The sequence below is a fragment of the Phanerochaete carnosa genome, assembly GCF_000300595.1.
Source record: "Phanerochaete carnosa HHB-10118-sp unplaced genomic scaffold PHACAscaffold_13, whole genome shotgun sequence".
In the NCBI taxonomy this organism is placed as follows: Eukaryota; Fungi; Basidiomycota; class Agaricomycetes; order Polyporales; family Phanerochaetaceae; genus Phanerochaete; species Phanerochaete carnosa.
This window is the reverse complement of record NW_006767640.1, coordinates 473,597-494,342: the sequence shown is the minus strand read 5'-3', so window position 1 is coordinate 494,342 and position 20,746 is coordinate 473,597. Positions and strand designations below refer to the sequence as shown.

Below are 20,746 nucleotides of genomic sequence, written 5' to 3'. Positions count from 1 at the left end.
ACAAATTGCTTAAGAAAATCTTCAAGGGACGCGGTAACGAGCAGGCCTCAGAGATAGGACGACATGCATGCACACCCTGGCTCGAAGGGGATACCGAGTCCGATTGGATTATCTCGATCCGCATACATACAAGCCTGCGATGGCCATTCTGTACGGCGTACAGATGTGACGTGGGTGGTCTCTGCTGGGACATATGACATGTGTTTATAAAATCTGGTGAAGGAACGATGCAGAACATCAGGCAAGGTTGTATGAAGCTAACGCAATAAAAGTTCACCTCAAAAGGTGGGCTCAGTGGGCGCGCAGCCTGCTCTCTTGATGGCGAGCGCGTCCCCTTCTGGGCTCAGCCAGCTTGGCTCCTCTAAACTGGAACTGTCAACGGCAACGTCCCTACTAGCATGATACAACGCGCACCAGCACTGCCGCAGTTTTGAGGGAGAGCTTGTGCCGTCATCAGCATAAGTCCGAACAGCCCAATGACAGTCATAAAGTGCAGCCGGGCTTGCATAGCGGTAGTCGACTAATCCTGGAGCTTTCAGAGTCTTGGGCTCACATGGGCTATATATACAGCTGTGCACAAAATGGGGCCCGATTCCTGTTATGAGATCCCTTATTGCGCCCAATCGTCCTGCTACCTGCGCTGATATATCGGAAGATTCCTGATATGACGCCTATGATCATGAAGAACCAAGAATCGGCATGGTGCGCCCGTGGAAGTACGATACTAATCGGTATTATGATGGAGACTAGTGACAAGATAGCACCATGCGTTGGCCATCAGCCAGTACGAAATACCCTCATAGCACACTCGCAGCTCCGTCTACTCGCAGCTGACTGCGAACAGGCGGTGTGGGAGCAATGTCACGGTGCTGCGCGCACCAATGCGTGATTGCACGGACGGAGAATTCCTCTCCGAGTCTATGCCCGAAGGATGCCGGGCGCGGAGGTTGAGTAATCGGGTTCAAAGCCCACGGTGGTGTCGATAAAGGACGCGCGCGAGATGCGAAGGAAACGAGTTCCGCCGCTGCCATCTCCTTCTTCGCGCCTCGCCCGTGTATTAGGTTTGCCACGGTCATTGCTGCCGCCGCGACAAAGAATCAGGCCGGAGAATGTTCATTGTATGATGGACACTGGAGCTAGCCCGGCATGCATAACCCCGAGCGTTGTCACGAGAAGCGCAAACTCGTGAGTAGACGAATCCATAGAAACCGCCAGCCTGAGGCGGCGGCGGCGGCGCAGCAGAAAATTCACGTAGAACGATGGCTCAGCTCATCACATTGGCCACGAAATTGACTTCGGAAGACTCCACCAACGTAGTCCGGCGCGAGAAGGCACTACGGCATCCACAGCCCCGCAGGTAAGCGTCGTAACCGAACCTCTGTGCTCGGTAACATATTAAGGTCGAGAACACGCGCCGTCAAAGCGATGCGCTTGGTGCGCCTGATGCGCTTGATGCGTTTGATTAGTCGCCTATTCAGTGTAGCGAGCACGTTAATCGACGTTCAGCAGAGATTGACAGCTGCTACGAGGCGAGTTGAATTCTTTGCGCTGCACTACCTGCACTTCAAGTCTAGTACCAGAGATAGAGCATATCTCAAACTCAACCTGAATGTCACCACGTCATCGGCCTTGAGGCCACAAGATAGACTCGAGCAAGCATACATCTATAGTATATGGATAGTCTAAGTCTCCGCTCTGACAATCTAACCCAAAGTTACCAGCCTGCGTATGAGAGGCCGCCAATATCCCAAAGAGTGACGAACGAAACAGATCCGCCTTCTAAATCCATTGAGAGAAAGAAAAAGAGAAAGAATCAGCTTAGGCACCACCATTGCCGCCCTTCCCACCGGTCGCGCTCCCACTCTTGCTCACCCCACCATTGCCTCCCTGTGCACTGCCAACGAACACATCACTGCCGCTCGTGTACACAGACCCGCCATTCGCTGACCCAGAGCTGCCAGATACGGCCGTGCCACCGGTCGCGCCATTGCCGCCGAGTCCAGAGAAGATCCCGTTGCTGCTCCCGCCATTGCCGCCGTTGCCACCAGTCGCACTCCCTGTGATACTGAACCCGCCATTCCCGCCCTTAGCTATGCCCGAAAGTCAGTAACAGTGCATGGTACGATCACAGGTAAAGGTGCTTACCAGATCCAACAAAGACGTCGCTTCCCGACGTGTACACCGATCCGCCGTTCGCGCTTCCAGAGTTGCCCGACTGCGCCTTTGCGCCGGTGCCGCCGTTGCCAGCGAGGATGCCGTTGCCTCCATTGCCGCCGTTACCGCCCTGGGCGGATCCCGAGGCAGAGACACCACCGTTACCGCCCTTGGCTGCATGCGTCGATTAGTATCGTGACTGATGGGACTCTGAGAGCTTGGAATGGTGCGCTTACCAGAGCCGACGGCGACGATGCCGTATCCTGAGCCGGTGGTGTAGACGGAGCCGCCATTGGCGGAGCCCGAGTTGCCACTGACAGCGCTGCCACCGTTGCCGCCTTGGCCGGCAGTGAAGGGAAGGAAGTTTCCTGGAGCTGGGGCCGGAGCTGCGATAGTGCTGCCGACGACGGCGAGGATGGCGAGAGTGACGAAAGATGAGCGCATTGTAGTAGATAAGGTGGTGAGGGAGGAAAGTTGGTGTGCGGAGGCTGGATGAGAGTCTCGATGAGGCTGATTTGGATAGGACAGCAGATACAGCTTTTATAGCTGTTCAACAACTGCATCTCCTAGCCCTCCGCAGGTAGGTGGTAGGATCCTGGAGAACCGTTGCCATTCCAGACAGGGGTAAGTACAATGGTATTGTTTTGCGCTTCGATGGCGCTGCAGCAGGCAGGCATGAACTATGTTCGAGCGATCGTGCTCGCGGACCTAATTGAGTAGTCCGATGGGGTGGGTCGATCATATTGCAATTCATCCGCAGGAAGGCGATGTATCTTGCTACACCGAGTGCCAGGCTCCTGTCTCGAAACGAGGCGCACAAAATAGGCATGCATCGTGGTATGTTTGGTTGCTTGCTTATTCGATGGTGCAAGCTCATTTATGGCTATCGCTTCCGCTTTCTGCCTGTCATTTGTTCTTGAGTGCCAGTATGACCGAAAATCTGTATCCGCAGTGCGCTTGACATTGAAAGTCCTGAGTTCTCGCTTCTTACAATAGTTCTGATCCTCTTGTCTTCTGTATGGATAGCTGTTACGACAGGAGTAAGGGGGATACACTCACCATCTAAGCCCGTCGGCATTCCTCGAGGTGTCTCTCAGTTCCCTGGATCTTGGCAACATTTTATAAGCTACTTCGTGTTTCATCCCGGGATCGGGACGACTAGGGGTGGCAAACACGCCCCTATTCTTGATGAATAGGCGATCAGCAGTGTAGAAAACGTCTAGACCGATCTCCAGATGTAGTTGTACCGAACATGATCTGCCTCCGAGCATAAGGGGTAAGATTTCAGAACCTTGCAATGTTGAGAATCGTCAGGGCCATCGATGTCGAGCTTGCTCTCCGGGAGGACTAAGAAGTAATGAGAGGTAATGGGCTCCTGAAGTCCTTTTGAAACACCTTCCCAAGTTAAACGAGGGGGTTCCTTCCTTTCTTCCCTTTCCCCCCTGTTTCATCTCTTTGTGATCGCGTAAGCGACCACAGAAACAGAGAACAAGCAGCTCCACCAAGCGGTCCGACAGGCTCTTGAATCGACTTTGGTAGCTCACCATGAGATAGGATGAGCACTTTGCGAGTGGATCAGTGCTCTAAACACGACAACTAAGCCTTGCTCTGACCCAACGCAGGCACGGCGTCCGGTTTTGAACCGGAATTCTGCGCTAAGCATCTGCTCGCCAATTCTGAAGTTCAACCTGTGTCGCACTGCGCGACCCATCAGTTGTGAACACGCCCATTAAAGCAGGTTGTGTGCAAAACATATATTAGCGTACGTATGCAAAGTGTAAGGTTGGTGCAAGTGAAGGCGAAGGAGCGGGACGAGATGCAGCGAAGCTCGAGCCAATGAAATATGTACTGTATTTATCCATGTTTTGCAACGGCTTTGGATCCTAACAAGAACAAACACAATCACGTGTAACGCAGCCTGCCTAGCCTTGCGTTGCAACTTTGCAAGTATAACTTCGAGAAGATGGCTGATAACTAAGATTAGGACTCTTCCAAAATGTGACTTGTTTTCCTAGCTATTGATGTAACCTCGGGACAAGGCGGAAAGGGAAATCGCCAATTTATAACGTCTACTTCGATTCGCATAAATGGAAACGTCAACACTAAGTGCCCATCCAGTTACCCTTCGCTAACCATCGTCGCATAACGTAGATTGCTGATAAAGAAACCAATTGGACTTGAAGCCATCTGCTGTATTTAAGATTAGAAGACAAACCGATGTGAGCTATGTCAGAACATCTCCACAGGGCGTAGTCAGAAACAGGGCCTTGATAGGGCACCTTGCACGCACACTTCTGCTCAAGAAGTTACGTTACATCAATTAGTTCGCTCTAAGTTATATCCATATGACGGCACAGCACGCGGTCGAAGATTCTCCCTACCCCACACAGCGCGTAGCCGTGACTCCGTGGATGATTTTGCCCTGAGTTCTGTGGTACGTCGCCAGGAGAAAAACGGGTGTTGTCTGACTGATAAAAATACAGAACGTCAGGCCAAGAATACTGTGAAGCATTCGCAAGAGACATTTACCCTAGAAGGTGGGCTGACAGGGTGACCTCTTGCCCGCAGGTGCATCGTCTGGGTTCAGCCAGTCTGGCTCTTTTAAAACAGAGACTATTAGCAGTAGTGACACCATTGTCGCAATATGGTACGCACCAACACTGTCGCAATCTTGAGGGAGTGCGTTTCCTGCTATCATCACGCATCCGAGCAGCACAATGATAGCTGCAAGGCGTAGTGGGGCTTGCATGGTGGTCGGTCGACGAACGCTGAGCTTGACGAGTCGCAGGCTCACATGAGCTATATATACCAGCGGCTGGCGGACGCGCGCGAGGTACACTATGCCCACTACAGGATCCCCTAGCGCGTTCGATCGTTCTGCTATCCGCGCTCAGAGTTCGGAAAGCTCCTTGGAACATGACCGCTCCGGTACGGCTATACAACTCGGACGCCTGTGGTCATACGCATAAGGAACTAATAGCTTCTTCTCATGATCAACCCAGCGCAGCCGTGGGCGTCCAGAAACATGGCACCCATTGATATGGAGACTAGAGATAGGCGGCGCGCTTGTTCTGTCATGCGCCGGACATTCTCCTGCATGGTCCATCTTACAAACACACGTGCAGCTCCGTCTGCTCGCAGCCGACTTCTAGTGGGTGGTACGGGTGCAACGTGCTACTAATCTCTTTGATCCGCGAAAGCCTCTCGAACCTGATGCACCTTACCGTATGTCGTGGGGCAAAAAACCTCTCTAAGCCCGAAAGAGACCGGGCGCGGAGAATGGACGACCGGGCCTCTCGCGGCTCGCTCATGTATATTAGGTTTGCGAACTCATGCTCTTTGTCGCTACCGAAAAAAAGATAGTCCGAAGAATTTTATCAGAGTGTGCTATCGACCCCCGGAGGTCCCTGCGGGAGACGCAATTTTCTAAGTAGAGCTATGGAAACCACCAGAGCAGAAAACCTACATGGAAAGATGGTTCATCTCGTCACGTCGGACGCAGGCGGTCTTCAGAAGACTCCACCAGCGCGGTCCAACGCGAGTAGTTCTCATCCGCGGCTACGTATACGGCAGTCCAGTCACGACAGTTTCGGCTCATACCGACAGTATGAGACGTGAAATTGCGTGACATGAAATCGTACGGCTCCAGGGTCGTATCTGCGTTGCACAGGAACAGCTGCTTCAAGTACTGCAAGCAGTGTGCGATGTGCGGTGGACTGGCGTTCGGGTCGTCAGGGTCGAATAGTGCCCGTGCGAGCATCTCGACACAATGCAGCTGGTGTACCATGGCGATACCATAGGCGCGATGGTCTTCCCCGATTCTGACATAGCCTGCATGGCCCCACGGAGCTCTTGTCGATAGCCACTCGATATTGGACAGCTTGCTTCCGGTGTCGTATCGCACGGTTTCCTCGAGTACCATCTCAACCTGCCCAGGATCAACATCGAGACAGGGAGTGAGACTGTGTTCTGAAATCTGCATGTATAAGCAGAGGGCTGATGTAGTGATTCTTGTCGTACCATTACAAGCAGCGAAGTCTTCTCTTATAGTCGAGGGCTCAGTCTGAGTCTCCCCACTACAAGGTCAAAATAATGACATTTTTTTCAAGCCCCATTAGCTCTCTTCCATTCTACGAAATTCTTTTCAGCTGCCTTGTGAACTGCAGTCCAATCATTGCAGACCGTCTCGATGTAATGTGTCACCGCACTGCGCGTGCACAGATGAGCGTTCGAGACTTCGTAAAGGTCAGACCGAACTTACAGTCCTGCCTTGCTGTACTCTAGGTGAGTGTCGGCAATGCACAGTACGCTTTGTCTGATGTAGTTGAGACAGTGCTTTCGCAACGGCAAAGGCTTTCCTGAGACGTAGTCGTCCCGGAGGATGTCTAGGCATCGAAGCTGGTGGAAGAGGGCTAGGCTGTACGTCTGTGTTTCCTCCCCCTCTTGCAGACGTATGAGATGCTCTCCGGATGGCATGAGGTTGGCCCATTCTTGAGCACCGACGGATGTGTTGAGTTGGTATCGAGCCGATGTGTCAACGACCATCCTCACGGGCCCGTTCTCTCCCACATCCAGATGCTTCACGGCGTCGCCTGCAAGTATACGGTCAGCGGAGCTTTGCAAGTCTGCACACGAGATCACTCACCCGGAAAGGCGTTGCAGAGTGCCCAGCAGGGACGAATAGCCAAGAATGCCAGCAGAGCAGTCACGAATACTACGCAGTACGGTTTCATCGCATGTGCAAGGATGAGGAAGGACCGTATGTGCACCTCTGGGAGCCTCCTAGGAGCCACGAGTTTCGCAACTAGGCTGCGTGACAAGGCCTAGCGTTGATCCGGTATCAGACATATAGATGTTGTACGTACGGTTGCATGCCATGGGCGCTGCTCCCTAATTTGTTGTGCTTCCAAAAGATGTTTGCAAATTTATCTGGCTGATCGAACATATGAGCTGTTCCAACGCTCAGTCGGGTGCGATGCACCTCCGTCTTGATGTGCCGCTTCGGCCAGGGAGTCTGATACTATCTTTCTCGCTAGTAACCCTTTCTTTCATATCGTCTCCACACTATTCAGACTATGAGGCGAGGTACATTCTTCGCGTTGTCGCTGTGTCTCGTAATCATAACCACTGGTGACCGAATCTATCGTCATCTTGCGTCGAAAAGCGGTGTGGGACCAGAGGTTGGCAGAGCCGTGGGAACAACGTATGGCGCTTGGTTACATCAGGTAGCCCTGCCGCTTTCGCGCGACCGCCAACCGAGAACATCCATGTTGCACAGGCTCTTCAAGGCGATATATGAAAGATTGGAGCGATATAGAAAAGATTGGTATGATAATGATAGACAACATCGGTGCTAGCTAACCGTACTCTGCGGATTAATGTTCAGCACTTGGTTTACTATGGAAAACGTACCAGACGGGCGAGATTCTAGAACGACCCAATCTCGCGCCCAGCTTCACAACATGACCGCCGCAGTATGGTGGGTTCCAGCTTCTGTCCGAGCCCGGAGTGTCACCGGCGCAGCTGGCCTCAGGGTCAAAGCGGTTTCCTCTGGGGAGGATATCAGTAGTGTGGTCGGCCCGGAGTCCGCGCACATTATACTTATTCCTCCGTGATGCGGGTCTCACACTCCGGACGATGAATGCTGTCATGGCTGTGCTGCGAGAATGTGCAGCACATGGTGTGCGCTGCTGTGCAAGCTGTCTAGTCAAAGATCTAAATGATGCGCGCATCATTTTGGGTGAATGCTACTACCGCAAAGCGCCGAGTACTGAAGGCGTTCAGACCGAGCTTCTTTACCCTCTCGCCCTCTCTTCCTCTGCGCGCTGCAGTGTAGCCTTTCGGGCAGCTCGCCAAGATGTTCTCTACGAAGCTGTACACACCTCTTTCCCAAGAGGCTGAGGACGGACTACAAAACTCCAAGACGGCTTACAGCTCTGGTACGCAACGAAGAATTCTATTTTGCGAGTACACTAATTTACAGAGCCTACTACAGAACTTCACTCTGGTCGCGGCGGGATCCTTCGCCGTTTCGAGACATGGGCCGTTATTGCCTCGCTACTCTGCACTACCTTGAACCTGGCGCTGTTCTTCTCGGCTCCCCACCCCTCGTCAGCTCCGGCACCCCGGACTACTCGCCTGCCTCGACCCAACCAGTACATAGGCTTGGAGAGGGTTAATCGGAAGTTCCTCAATGCCACGCCTCCGGACCCCATCGTCACCTTCCCCCTAGTATTGACGCAGGTCACTAGCAGTCAGCCGCAATATGTTTTTCCTGTGGACACACGCCGGCGGTTTATCCCTGGAGAAGGGACAGTTTCAGTTGACGACAAGCCATTCGTCGTGAACAACACGGTAAGTACGCATCCACGCCCCAACATAGATCATTAAGTCTACCCGTCCTACAGACCAACTCTATCGCCCAATTCCGCGTTCGAGACTGGGGCATGGAGCTTTGTCAGATTGTCATCAACATTCCGCCTCAATCCGCTGAGAATGCCACGGAGAATATTTCTGTGTCTATGAGCGAGCCGGCCGCCACGTTGGACATGTGGAGACTCGAGGCTGACGACTACGACTTCGTTGATGTTCAGACACTATCCTGGGACAGTCGACCCCACAGACGGACGTCGTCTCCCATGGCAGCCCTGTCCTTGCAGAAAGGGACGAGGACTTCCACAGAGAAATTTTCGTGTCGCTGCGACTCCATCCAGACCTTTGAGCTGTCTTGTCGCCCGAGCGCCGATCCTTGTTTCGCAGACTTTTGGCAGGACGGTGTGTCAACATCTCTTGGTGAGTCAAAGTTTATGTCGGTTTAAAGCTTTTTGTTTAAATCTGGAATGTAGGGATGTATATGATACAGTACGCTACAGTCTAAACTCATGTATACCTCTACTACAAAAATTCTCTTTACTCGCAGCATTTTGTTCTCAGTTGCATGATGCTCCACCAGACTGTCTTTGAGAATAGACCAAGGCACACTGTAATGGAGTCTGTGAATTTCGACTGCCACCTCTCGGCTTTAAGCGACGATGGGCGAAGTGTAAACGTACGCATGATTTCAGAACCATTCGAGTTTCGTTACCGGCGCATAAATCAGGGTACACTCTCTTTCAGCCTATTAAATCTCAGAAGAGGTGGCGCCGTCGTTCGTATCTTTTTGCATCAGGGTCGGCGCAGTACTCGCAGATCATCCAGTGCCTTCAGGCGTTAGAAATCACATCACCTCGCCTACGCTTTACCTTCGACCTCAGGCTTCATGCCTGCGTCGTCGACAAGACAATCTACTGTGGCGGTGCTAGCGCTGCTGGTGCTTTCGGTCGCAGTGAGCATTGCGAGCATGAGCCGTCGCACCGAAGTCGTGCGCTCGCCAGATCTATTACAACCAGATGCCGTACAGTATGGTATGTGCTTCCCCTCATCATGCATCTCGCTTTCCCCCTCTGATTGGCAGCTGTGCAGGAGCCATGGACGCATACTTGCTTGCTCATTTCCCTGAGGACGTCGGCTGTGCCGAGATGACCTTCGAGGAAACGAGTCACTACGACGTCAACAGACCCGAGTCGCATGCAGAATGGACGATGTTGTGGCCCGTCTGGTCACATGCGGGATTCGTGCGTCTGGGCCCTGAACAGCGCAAGCTGCAAGTCGCCATGTACCACCAGCTGCACTGTGTGCATGTCTTCGTAAACGCTCTCTCAGGAACGGGCAACCGGGAGCGCTTTGGGCACATCAGCCATTGCTTTGACTATTTGCGCCGGACGTTCTTATGCGCGGCGGACACGACGCTCGAGCCGTACGACTTCCTGGAGCGGGAGTTCGACAAGCATCCGGTAGGGATCACGCGCCAATGCAGAGACTGGAGCGTGGTTATCGGGGCGATTGAGGACAACTATTACGCCTGGCGGAACCTCAGCTCGGTAGCGGACGGCGCGGACGAGCCCTTGAGGTGAGCATGCTGTTTCCGCCGGTGACAAACACTGCTGAAATCAGTGACTTCGGGCAAGCTAAAGCATGATGACCCTTCTCCTAGTAGAATCCGTGCGGGCTGATTCACGCACCAAGATACCCCAAATATACGCCCAAATGCTCAGATCCAGACGTAAACTTCGGAGGCATACTAGTAGCGTATCAGATATCGCCGGTCGCAGTAGCACTATGCCCACGTTAGTATCAACTCCTCATGTTCATGCATCATGGCCGGGAGGAGCCGTAAATTCCGAACCTGGGTCGTGTGGTCAAGACAGTCGCTGCCGTGTACGAATTTCCATCACATCACCTTCCATCGTATGCACGAGCGGGATAAAAGGGATTCAAGCGCCGAAAATTAGCAACTCCGCTTCCTCCATTCATTCGCCGTTTCCACCATGATGCGAAAGCGACTTCTGCCTATCTTCTCGGGTCATACTCGTACAGCTTCAGTTAGTCTCTCGTTCGCATTCCTGAAGACACGTAACGCGGTGTTCACCATCAACCTGAATCAGCGCCCTCGCTTATTCACGTCTTTCGACCACTCGGACTTGTGTTCTTTGTTGAGATGTCCCCGAGGGGCGCCGCTGAAAGCATAGTGCGGATAAAGTCAGCGCGTTGCGCGCCGCGACAAGCCATCTGAACGCCCCAGCCTCCACTTTATGACAATGGTTGAGAATGTTACTATTCGCCGGCTCGTCAAGCCCACAGGTAAGCCATTTCTCTCACTTACTGAGTAAATTAGCCGCCAAAGCTCCCTACAGCAGATGAACTGGATCAAATAGCCAGTATCGTAGTCACGACCTTGAAGGACGGCGGTAAGCAAATTGTCAGTTTTGCGCAGATTATTTTCTCACACCATGCTGTAGATTCCATTATGCGAGCCGGAACCTCCGGAGATGAGCAGCTCATGCATGCGTTTGCTCGGAGTGTGGCCGCTGGAGCGGCGGCAGGTGCCCATCAGTACGGAGCCTTTCTCAATGACACCAACCGCATTGTCGGTGCCATAGCCTTTTATGGTCCCGGTATCGAAATCTGTGGAGAGTGAGTTTACTACAGATAAATCGTTATTGGGATATTGGCTGAAGGACTCAGCGAGACGCAGAGGTCACAAGGGTTCGACGACTTCTTGAAAAGCCTTCCCAAAAGTGCCCTCGATTGGTTTGCTAAGGTTCGTACCCACCTGTCCTACTGAGCAGCATCTGATTCGTGACTGTAGTTTCTGCCCGAGTACGCTGCCATCTCCGATGCCGCAATCGGCCCCGGTGTCAAGAATGCGTCGTGGACAATGAACAGCTTCGGTGTACTCTCCGAATACCGCGGACGCGGGATTGGACGAGCGCTCCTAGAAGCCGGCGAAGCACTGGTCAGTTCTGTCTCCCAGTGGCTTTGCTATCTCGCGTGCTAATCCCACCCAGGCCAGAGCCGATGGTATTCCCATGATCTTCGAGGCCGAAGAGAAACATAACGTGAGCACATCGCCTCAGTTTTCCTCTCGTCCTGAATTAACTGTGGATTGGTTAGATTTCCATGTATCAGCATTTCGGATATCGAGTCTTTGGCGAGCAAAGCCTGAAGGGTGGCAACGGTGTTGAAGACTTCACCCTCACAATCTTGAGGAAAGATTTCCCGTAATGTCAGCCTGAGTCGTATATTTTGGTTGTATGAGAACGAGTATTTGTGCCGGTCGCGTTCAGTCGCTCTCGAAAATATTGGTGTTCCGCATACCACGCCTTTATTCCGCCAATAGCTCGTGCGACATGATGATCTGCATAGAAAGATGTCTGGGTAAGTACCCATGTGCTCCATGCATTGCAATTGTTCACTTGCAGAGCTACTGCGACTAATCTAATCCAGGATCCGGGTACAGGCGCAACAAATGCAAGACTCATAACCGTAGCTGTGCTCGCCTTCCGTGGCGAGCGCTACACTCGAGTCTTCTCTCCGGCGAGCCAGGGGACCCGTGGGATACATGTGAACCACCTGGCCTAATTGTGACAACTCCATTCTTCACGCTGTATCGCCACGAGTGACCGAACCAGAAGCAGCACGTACTGTCCCCCCGGGCTACAAGCGCCACAAAGCTTACAACCGAACGCTAGTCTTTGTTGAGCCCCCAACGGCTGTGCGATATTATCGGCACCTATATGCAAGTATCGGCCAACCTCATGCATCACGCAACACACACGTTCCTGTTTGTCGCCTAGAGGTGGGGGGGAGGGTTATCCCCGCGCAAATGCTCAACGTAAGGCCTTCCATCTTGTCCGTGATGTTGAATCCGCAGCTGATGGAAATAGCATGACAGTTTCGTCCGATGTTGCGCAAATTTGTATCATAGCTACCGGGGTGTCCTGACCAACAGGATCCACTAAATCGCCAACGGCACATCCATTCCGGACGCCACCACGCGAGCCGGTAAGCCGCTGCCGCTCCGGCAGTTCTTAGTCTAGCTATTCCTAACTGACACTGCACATGTAAAGCATCTCTAGTAGACGCTTTGCCCAGATGCTGACTATGTTGCACGAGCACCCCGTCTGATTGCATCTAGAGCGCGAGAAGTTTGCGCCAGAGCATCGCGCCGATAATACGGACGATCTATGCAATTCTAGAGAGAACAACGTGCACACCAGCGCAGTAGCACATGATCCCTGCAGGGTTGTTCTCCAATAACAGCGCTCTTTAGATCGCCGATGCCGTACATGGCGCCCGTACTTGTGTCGCTCGAAGTACCCTACCTGCGTGCCACCATCATCGCCGTGGCCCCAGAAGTATCCGTCTCTTGCTACCTTCGACGAACCCTACCATATCGCCCTTCTCACTGGGTGTCGGCTACGATATCGCGACATGTCACAGTCCTGGGCCCCTGACGAGACATCTGCACAGTTATGGCTTGACAGGATAAACCTCGTCGGCGTTGAATTGGGCAACATCGCATACGGTATGCTGTATCTATTTCTTTACTTCCTACACTAACGCAAGACTTCTTCCAGGTGTTCATATAACGCTGTTCTTCCTCTGTTTTATCGCATGGTGGAGCGCTCGTCGGCACTCGCCGAAGAGTGCCTACAGCATGCTCGCCTTCATTTCCTGTGTCTTCGTCTTAGGATCTATAGGCAATGGCACACAGATGCGTCTCTTGCAGATGGCGTATGTTGACGACCGCGACTATCCCGGAGGACCAGGTGCCTTCGAGACGTACGAAGGTTCCGTGAAAGTTAACGTCATTGGTACTGCAGCCTACACCGTAAACGCGTGGTTTTCAGATGGGTTATTGGTAAGCGGCATCTCGGTAATTCGAAGACCTTTCGAGAGTACTAACGAAATAACAGCTATATCGCTTCTCTATGCTGTGGTCAACCTCTCGATACCGATGGGTTGTAATTCCTGCGCTTCTCGGATTCATGCTCTCCGTCAGTAAGTGCACTCGTACGTTCCTGGTGCATGGCTCATCCAGATACCTTAGTTTCGTCTTCCATCCTTCTCTCCCAGATTGCCGACCCCGGAGGTGCTCTCTGGATAAGCTCCAGTGCCAACATGGCCCTCACCTTCTGGTCTGCGTCCATCTCCGTCACGTGCTACTGCACGCTCGGCATCGTTGCCAAGCTACTTTATATGCGTCATCAGATCCGCAAGGTCTTCAGTGCCAACGAGCCTGATTCGCCATATTTCTCCGCCGCTGCTATGCTCATCGAGTCTGCGTTGCTCTACGCAGCGTTCGCGCTCTCGTTCCTGATCACATACGCCGAAGGTAACACTGCGAGTCTCATGCTTTTTTCGATGCTGGGCCAGGTGCAGGTGCGCTCCGCCAAGACTTCTATGCTGTTCTTTTTTACGATCCACGTCTTGCCAGTCTATCGCACCGCTGCTCATCGTCCTGCGTGTCGCACAAGGACGTGGCTGGACGATCGCCAAAGTCAGGGAAACGGAACGGTTGGCGATGAATACCTATGGCACGCAGACTATCAAGTTCCATCATCCCACACACAGCACCGCCAATGGATCTGCTACTGTTGCCGATTCTGCCACGAACCCTGGCGAAATGGAATGTGCAGAGGGAAGCGTAGCTTCATTGTCCGGGAAAGAATTCAAGGGAGCTCAGCTGGAACATGTCGTTGACACCGTAGCTGAGCACTACCCAAACGGGGAACCCCCAAGCAACGTATGATAGAGCAGGTGCAGGGACTCAGACATTATTCATGTAGACTCAGCCACACGATGTTCGGTGCGCGATGCCAACTTGCATGTCACTTGTTGCTCTCAGTACGGACACGATATCTGTTAATATACTATCATTATTCGCCTCTTTTCTCAAGCAGCCGCCTGATCTATGACCTGCCTACCTTCTTGTCTTCTATGCCGAGCAATATCCCGCACGCGACTCGCTCAGGTTCCATCTCGAACGTGAACGGCACGTAGTGCATACGCATGATAGGCTGCGGCGGTGCTGTAGGTGCTGGCTCACTGAGCCTCCAAGGCTTGATGCAAACAAAGTGCGAGTGTGACAGCTCAGCAACTTCAAGTCGCGAAGGCGTACCTCCAAATTGCCATGCACCAGGACTTCGGCCAGCACATCGCAGAAAGAAGTGGTCACGAGTGCGAAATTCCTCATAAGACTGTGTTTTATATGCCGTCCGTCTCCGAGTCACGCATCTGAGTCCCCGACTCAAGTGCAGACCTTCCAGGCCAACGCACGGTTATCAACTTACAATTTCTGAGCGTAGACTTGATAACGCGAGGGATCTGAGCGGAGAGGCATACGGCTGACCGTTTGCTGCTTTCTCCGATATCGACTGGCTTCAGTAACTAGCACTGCGCTGCAGACTTTCCTCGCGGCATACACCGACGGAACAGGTATGGTATTCACCCGGTATCTATAATACAACTTCTTTCTACGGCATTGATATATTCTCACTTCAGTGTAACAAGCTCTACATCGCCCTTTAGTCGGTTGCATAAAACATAAAGCTGCAGATGAAACCACGTACCTTCGCCCGATGTCGGGTGAATAGCAACCGTGTTGTCGAGGTCGTCCTTCGTCGCGCCCATCTTGACCGCGACTGCAAAGCCCTGGATGATTTCGTCGCTTCCGAGGCCGATGGTGTGGATGCCGACAACCTTCTCCTCTGGCCCAGCGACGACCACCTTGTGCACCGACGGCTCCTTTTCTTCCTCGGGCACCTGGCTGAAGTAGAGCGCGCGGAAGGAGGACTTGTCTGCGGCAGACATTAACAAGGGAGAAAAAGGAAGATAATATGGAATGCGCACAGATTTTGATGTTATCCTTGCCGTACTTTTCGATAGCCTCTGGCTCAGTGAGACCGACGGTGCCGATGGGCGGGTGACTAGTTCATGTCAGGGACAGACCGACAGTGTGCCAAAAATGCAACGACGCACGAGAAGACGACGGTGGCGATGTTCTCATAGTCAAGCTTGTCGTTCTTGAACTTCTGCGGGCCGAACAGTCTGTTCGAGAGCTTTCTGCCAGCAGCGATCGCGACGGGGGTGAGGAGGACACGGCCCTGGACATCACCGACAGAGAGAATGCCGGGCACGTTTGATTCCTGGTACTCATTCGTGACGATCTCCCCCTTCTTGTTCAGCGCCACGCCAAGCTTCTCAAGCCCGAGCCCTTCGGTATTCGCATGGCGGCCGATCGCCCAGAGGAGGCAATCGACCTCAATCTTGTCGCCGTGGTCGGTGTGCACCGTGAGGGGTCCGCCCTTCGTGCCCTCGACCTTGGTCACATGCGACTTCTTGTGAATGTGGATGCCCGTGTGGGTGGCCCAGTTGCCAAGGGTCTCATAGACGGTGGGGTCGAACGTGCGCAGGAAGTTTTCGTGGCGGATGACCAGGTGCGTCTCGGAGCCGAGCGTGTTGAACACGCCCGCGAGCTCAACGGCGATGTAGCCCGCACCGACAACTGCGACGCGCTTGGGCTGATCCTCGAGGTCGAAGAAGCCGTCCGAGTCGATGCCGAGCGACGCGCCGGGAATCTGCTCGTCGGAAGGGACCGTCGGGCGCCCGCCAGTTGCAACGCAAATGTACTTTGTCTTGAGCGTGATCTTGTTGCCGTCCGAGCCGGCGATCTCAACTTCGGACGGAGAGTTGAGCCGCGCAAAGCCTTCGAAGTAGTCAACGCCCTCCTTTGTGACGTTGTTGTCGTAGATACCATTCAGGCGACGGATGTAAGCATCGCGCTGGGGCTTGAAGGCCTTCCAGTCGAATTGGGGTTCACCGATGCCGGGCCCCTTGAACTTGTAACCCTGGGCATGCCTAATCTTGTCCGCGATATCTGCAGCATGCCACATGATCTGGCAAATACTTTAGTCTCACGCGTTCGTCGTTCATCGCAAGCCGCGACATACCTTCTTTGGGACACATCCTGCAACGAACAGCACGTCAGCATACAGATAGAGAGATGCAGGGCGGAAGACAAGACGGTACGGCAGACACGCGCCCTTATGGCGAGCTCAGGAATACGGATCACCGGGGCCGGACTGCGGTGCGCCGTACAAGGCCTTGCAGCATTAGATGACAAAGGCAACTCACCGACTTTGACGCAGGTACCGCCGAGCGTAGGGGTAGACTCGATGAGAGCGACCTTGGCCCCATGGGCCGCCGCGCGACGCTGTCAATAACCCCTGAGCCAACATTCCAGCACAAAAGACACGAGACGCACCGAACCCGCGACACCTCCACTACCTCCGCCAATGAAGACGATGTCGTACTCCGTGTGCTTGGGTTGGCTGATGGGCGGCATGCTGACTACGGAACTGCTTGCAAATGCTCGTACAACCTTAGGCGGCGACGTGTCAGAGGGGCTGCAGCGGAGGCAGACGGGGGCGTACCTGGGAGAGTCTGAAAGCTGGAGAGAGTATGCTGTGGGGAGGGAGACGAGGGGAGGAGGAAAGGACAGCGATAGCGAGACGCGAAGCCAGTTTTTGTGTGGGGTGTTATATGGTGCACGGAGGCAGAGTTCGGAGACAGAGTGCCTCTATTAGGACCTGGTATGTCGCAAGACCGCGTCCGAATTCCATTACGAGAGCGGCAGTCACGTGCCACGCCCGCGATCGCCTCGCACGGCCAGGCGCGGCTTGCGCGAGCTCACAATACGCGCGAAGAAGCTCGCGACATGTAGAACACCATCTTGTGGCAGTGATCGTAAAGATTCAATAGTAAGAGAAGACAGGGATAGGCGGGGCTAAGTCGTATCGATGGTACCAAAAGCATCCAGAGGCAACAATATTTTAGCTTTTATGATAACGACGAAGAGACTAGCGTTGGCTGCGCCGGCTATCCACAGATAGAGGTGGTACTGGACAATCCTCGGCAACCGTTCTGACTCGGTTCAGCGTGCCGTTGTCCTGAGACGATCTCCGGGTGTTATAAAGGTACACTTCAGGCGACTGATTACTGCCAAGGGCCTGCTGCATATTCAACCTGTGAGACCCACTTGGGAATTTGTTGGCATTGTTGGACTCGAAATGTTGTGGTTCGCTCAGCTGTCAACCGCTGCCAGGCTCTCAACGCTGAATCTTAGTCCGGCGAGCGGTCAGAGGTTTCCCAGGTCTTTCGTGCCACGTTCGCCGTGGTTCGCCTCAGCCTTGCTACGACAAAACAAAGTGAAAGTTTAGATGCACGAAACTGTACATTCTTGTGGCTGCTTTCTTTGTGCTGCTTAACCTAGAGCTTTCCCGGCGCGCCAGGCGACAGCTGGACGATCTGGTCAAATCCAGGATACTCCGGCAAGTCCAAGTTGAACTTCTCTGCCATGGCCCTACATTATTCGTGTATGAGAAATACTGGCACGGATAGGGTTCTGTCGCTTACTTGGTCACGAACCGGCCGCCAAGGAAGTGTCTGCCTTGGAACTTGCGTGCGCCTTCCTTGGGCGCAGTGAGACTGATTAGGACATCTGGGTTCAGACCTACGTCTGCCTCGTTGCCCTTCTCGACATCCCAACCGGACGGAATGTCCACAGAGACAATAGGCAGCTTCGAGTCCGTGATGAGCTTCAGCGCGTCGTCGAACGGCGCACGCACGGGCGGCTTGAATGAGAAGCCAAAAATGGCGTCGAGCACGACATCAGAGCGCGCGAGCGCGTCGCGCAACGGAGAGACGTCTGCAGACGGTGCGAGGATCGGGATGTGCATGTTGCGGCATTGAGTTTGAAGATGCTGGGTAAGGCTCAGCGTAAGTTATCCCTCTCCATATAAGGTAGGGCTACCTGATAAATCACTTTAGAACCCGGCTGCAGAGAGATGTCAGCTACACAACGCATGCTGGACGGCAAAGCTGGTTCACCTTCGGATACCACACGGTAGGATTGTAACCGAACATCCCTGGTGTTCGAACAGGTAAGCTTTAGACATCGAGGATGTATGAGCTTCCTCACTCACCCAGGTGACGCGCCGCCACAAGACCGTCCCCACCTTGGTTTCCCGGCCCACAGCAGACAAGCACGCGCGGGTGCGTCTCTTTCTTGTAGCATGTTGATACCGCTTGAGCACAGGCGAGCCCAGCGAGCTCCATCAGCTGCAGGGAACACTCTCAGAAATAGCACGTCGCAGTACGCCCAGGATATTACTTGATCCAAGCTGAATGCACCAGTTGCGCTCATGAGCTCTTCGTCAATCTGGCTCGCCGGTTCACGAAGTCAGTTCAAACTAGTACTGGTCTTGCCGGTTTAGGCACGACACGAACCTGCTGAGCGAGTTTGGCCGTCAAATATCTGATTCCTCCTGGCATTTTTGGATAGGTTGTAGACTACGTGTAGGCGAGGCAAGCGAGATGAGGGTACAGTGGAAAGCTGTTAACATCGTGGTTAGAACCCAAGCGCATTGTCAGGTGACGTCACATACCTGACGAGCGCTGTCGAGCAGACTGTGAGAGGACGAGCTGCTTGAGAATTCCAGCGGCTCCCAAAATCATGCATAGCCTCTTGAAAACTCCTATTGCCATATCCCTACGTTTGAGAACCTTAGTCTCGAGCAGCTCGACTCACATTGCCTGCTGCCAAAAGTAAGGCAGTTTGCTGACGTAAGCGGTCGCGACTCGTGACTTGGCGTGTTCAGAGGACGCGATCACGAGTCACGACCGCGCCCTCCACCCTCTGCACGCGACGTGGACGCAGAAAATCGCAAATCATTATCTGATAAGTTTGGATTTTTTTGATGACGAAGCTTCTCGATAAGCCCGTGTATTCTCTTTTTCCAGGTGGCATTGTTCGTCTGATTCCGAATATGGTCCCCAGTCGCCGACCTCTGTCGAAACAACAACCTGTCTGGAGAGAACACCTTCCTGCTTCCCGGCTCGAGCTTGTTGGGGGTATCGAATGCGAAGTGGAGAACGGCAGGGCCCTGCAAGGTCGCTCTGTCGTGTCCGTCGTGGGATAGATGGTCAGGATCGAAGATGTGGCTCATGTGATGCGTTCGCTCCGGGGAAACTACTGGTCTAACGTGCTCTGCGGTGGCATTGTCAGAAGCCGCAGGAGCCATGGGATTATCAGAGCTCCCTGAAATTTCCCGCATGAAAGCGTTGGAAACCAGTTCTGCGGACCATCTTCTTTATCCTATTAGCCGTCACGATGCCAGGTCACAAACACCCTGAGCGGTGCGCGCCGATGCAGGTGTACGCGGCGGTGCCGTGATTCATTCCGCACATGCGCGTTGTATCGTTCGCTTTCAGGTTGGAGCTTGTGCACACAGGCACGCGTGCTCCATCTTATTCGATGTAGATGGTGAGAACGTACGTAGGTCGCAGAAAGGACGACTAGACATGCATTATTTGCTTAGGAGACAACACTGAGGGTACAGAAATAATAGTGTAATGTGCATAAATAGAGAGCAAGTAGCGCACGGAAGAAAACAAGCCACATGACAAGGCCTGCATAGTTGATAGCCAGAACCCGTCACTGCATTAGACATTGTTCACATTCCCCTCGTTCGGGCCGCAACCAGCGACAATGTCGGCAACGCGCTCCAGCTGACTTGTCGAAGCTTTCTTGGGCAGAGTGGCTACGCTTCTCCCTGCGAATTCCATCTCACCAACGTTCTCGGTAGCACCGGGAGTGGTACCAGATTCGTCGACCGTACTGTGCGTGGTCCGATGGAATTGAAGAGTCTGTGTGCCGTGGGTGCCCATTGCAAGCCGCTCCGTCTCCCTGACCTTCGCGAGTGTCCAGCCACGTCCTTGCGCGACGCGTAAGACGATGAGCAGCGGCGCAATAGACTAGCATATGTAAGTTTTATCGCGGTGAAAGCACCAAAGTGTCTGTCAAGCTCACCTGCGCCTGGCCCAAGATTGATATAAGCATGAAACTTATCCTATTGCTCAGCGCATACGTGACGAGGAATGCGAGCGCGAACGCCGCGTATAGCAGTGCAGACTCGATGAGCATGGCCGCAACAGAAAAGTAGGGCAACTGCTCGCCGCCACCGAAGGCCTTGCGGACTTGGTACCGCATGTAAAGCAGCTTGATGATGATACCCAGCGTGCAATAACACGTGACAGAGATCGATGCGGACCAGAACGTGAGAGCCATGTTCGCGTTCGTGCTTAGCCACAGAGCGCCACCGGGCACGGCCATTTGGGCCAGAAGAATAGACGATGAGACTAGGGCACA

At 53.4% G+C, this 20,746-nt stretch overlaps 10 protein-coding genes across 10 annotated transcripts; 4 read left to right on the top strand and 6 right to left on the bottom strand.

Annotated features, from left to right (window-relative positions):
* Positions 1–4,422: 4,422 nt before the first annotated feature.
* On the bottom strand, positions 4,423–4,986 carry PHACADRAFT_265168 (uncharacterized protein). The gene is made up of 3 exons (XM_007401617.1): positions 4,810–4,986; positions 4,684–4,752; positions 4,423–4,622 (listed from the first exon to the last, which is right to left on the bottom strand). The coding sequence occupies exons 1-2, from the start codon at positions 4,901–4,903 to the stop codon at positions 4,685–4,687; spliced, it is 162 nt and encodes a 53-aa protein (XP_007401679.1). The 5' UTR covers positions 4,904–4,986; the 3' UTR covers positions 4,423–4,622; position 4,684.
* Positions 4,987–5,610: 624 nt separating this feature from the next.
* PHACADRAFT_265166 (uncharacterized protein) lies at positions 5,611–6,120 on the bottom strand. The gene has a single exon (XM_007401616.1). It carries the CDS (start codon positions 6,074–6,076, stop codon positions 5,642–5,644), a length of 435 nt encoding a protein of 144 aa, XP_007401678.1. The 5' UTR covers positions 6,077–6,120; the 3' UTR covers positions 5,611–5,641.
* Positions 6,121–6,234: 114 nt separating this feature from the next.
* PHACADRAFT_265164 (uncharacterized protein) lies at positions 6,235–6,863 on the bottom strand. The gene is made up of 2 exons (XM_007401615.1): positions 6,416–6,863; positions 6,235–6,361 (listed from the first exon to the last, which is right to left on the bottom strand). Exons 1-2 carry the CDS (start codon positions 6,628–6,630, stop codon positions 6,259–6,261), a joined length of 318 nt encoding a protein of 105 aa, XP_007401677.1. The 5' UTR covers positions 6,631–6,863; the 3' UTR covers positions 6,235–6,258.
* A 1,136-nt stretch (positions 6,864–7,999) lies between these two features.
* Positions 8,000–9,080, top strand: PHACADRAFT_265159 (uncharacterized protein; the record flags this gene model as incomplete). Its single annotated transcript, XM_007401614.1, has 4 exons — positions 8,000–8,093; positions 8,272–8,508; positions 8,562–8,946; positions 9,000–9,080. Coding segments are annotated over 3 exons (654 nt in total), but the record flags the coding sequence as incomplete, so codon positions are not given.
* A 326-nt stretch (positions 9,081–9,406) lies between these two features.
* Positions 9,407–10,331, top strand: PHACADRAFT_265157 (uncharacterized protein). The gene is made up of 3 exons (XM_007401613.1): positions 9,407–9,557; positions 9,616–10,102; positions 10,161–10,331. The coding sequence occupies exons 1-3, from the start codon at positions 9,413–9,415 to the stop codon at positions 10,162–10,164; spliced, it is 636 nt and encodes a 211-aa protein (XP_007401675.1). The 5' UTR covers positions 9,407–9,412; the 3' UTR covers positions 10,165–10,331.
* A 450-nt stretch (positions 10,332–10,781) lies between these two features.
* On the top strand, positions 10,782–12,059 carry PHACADRAFT_265154 (uncharacterized protein; the record flags this gene model as incomplete). Its single annotated transcript, XM_007401612.1, has 8 exons — positions 10,782–10,833; positions 10,887–10,940; positions 10,992–11,166; positions 11,218–11,293; positions 11,342–11,488; positions 11,541–11,591; positions 11,647–11,910; positions 11,973–12,059. The coding sequence occupies 7 exons, from the start codon at positions 10,785–10,787 to the stop codon at positions 11,755–11,757; spliced, it is 663 nt and encodes a 220-aa protein (XP_007401674.1). The 3' UTR covers positions 11,758–11,910; positions 11,973–12,059.
* An 835-nt stretch (positions 12,060–12,894) lies between these two features.
* PHACADRAFT_265150 (uncharacterized protein) lies at positions 12,895–14,422 on the top strand. Its single transcript, XM_007401611.1, has 5 exons — positions 12,895–13,060; positions 13,113–13,396; positions 13,452–13,536; positions 13,586–13,917; positions 13,973–14,422. Exons 1-5 carry the CDS (start codon positions 12,967–12,969, stop codon positions 14,285–14,287), a joined length of 1,110 nt encoding a protein of 369 aa, XP_007401673.1. The 5' UTR covers positions 12,895–12,966; the 3' UTR covers positions 14,288–14,422.
* A 528-nt stretch (positions 14,423–14,950) lies between these two features.
* Positions 14,951–17,026, bottom strand: PHACADRAFT_265149 (uncharacterized protein). The gene is made up of 8 exons (XM_007401610.1): positions 16,971–17,026; positions 16,802–16,918; positions 16,672–16,750; positions 16,488–16,504; positions 15,517–16,433; positions 15,388–15,464; positions 15,108–15,335; positions 14,951–15,050 (listed from the first exon to the last, which is right to left on the bottom strand). Exons 2-8 carry the CDS (start codon positions 16,880–16,882, stop codon positions 15,031–15,033), a joined length of 1,419 nt encoding a protein of 472 aa, XP_007401672.1. The 5' UTR covers positions 16,883–16,918; positions 16,971–17,026; the 3' UTR covers positions 14,951–15,030.
* Positions 17,027–17,744: 718 nt separating this feature from the next.
* Positions 17,745–18,903, bottom strand: PHACADRAFT_265146 (uncharacterized protein). Its single transcript, XM_007401609.1, has 7 exons — positions 18,826–18,903; positions 18,710–18,757; positions 18,522–18,657; positions 18,427–18,464; positions 18,350–18,373; positions 17,953–18,299; positions 17,745–17,899 (listed from the first exon to the last, which is right to left on the bottom strand). The coding sequence occupies exons 1-7, from the start codon at positions 18,868–18,870 to the stop codon at positions 17,806–17,808; spliced, it is 732 nt and encodes a 243-aa protein (XP_007401671.1). The 5' UTR covers positions 18,871–18,903; the 3' UTR covers positions 17,745–17,805.
* A 655-nt stretch (positions 18,904–19,558) lies between these two features.
* PHACADRAFT_265144 (uncharacterized protein) lies at positions 19,559–20,520 on the bottom strand. Its single transcript, XM_007401608.1, has one exon. The coding sequence runs from the start codon at positions 20,263–20,265 to the stop codon at positions 20,041–20,043; it is 225 nt and encodes a 74-aa protein (XP_007401670.1). The 5' UTR covers positions 20,266–20,520; the 3' UTR covers positions 19,559–20,040.
* Between the last annotated feature and the right edge of the window lie 226 nt (positions 20,521–20,746).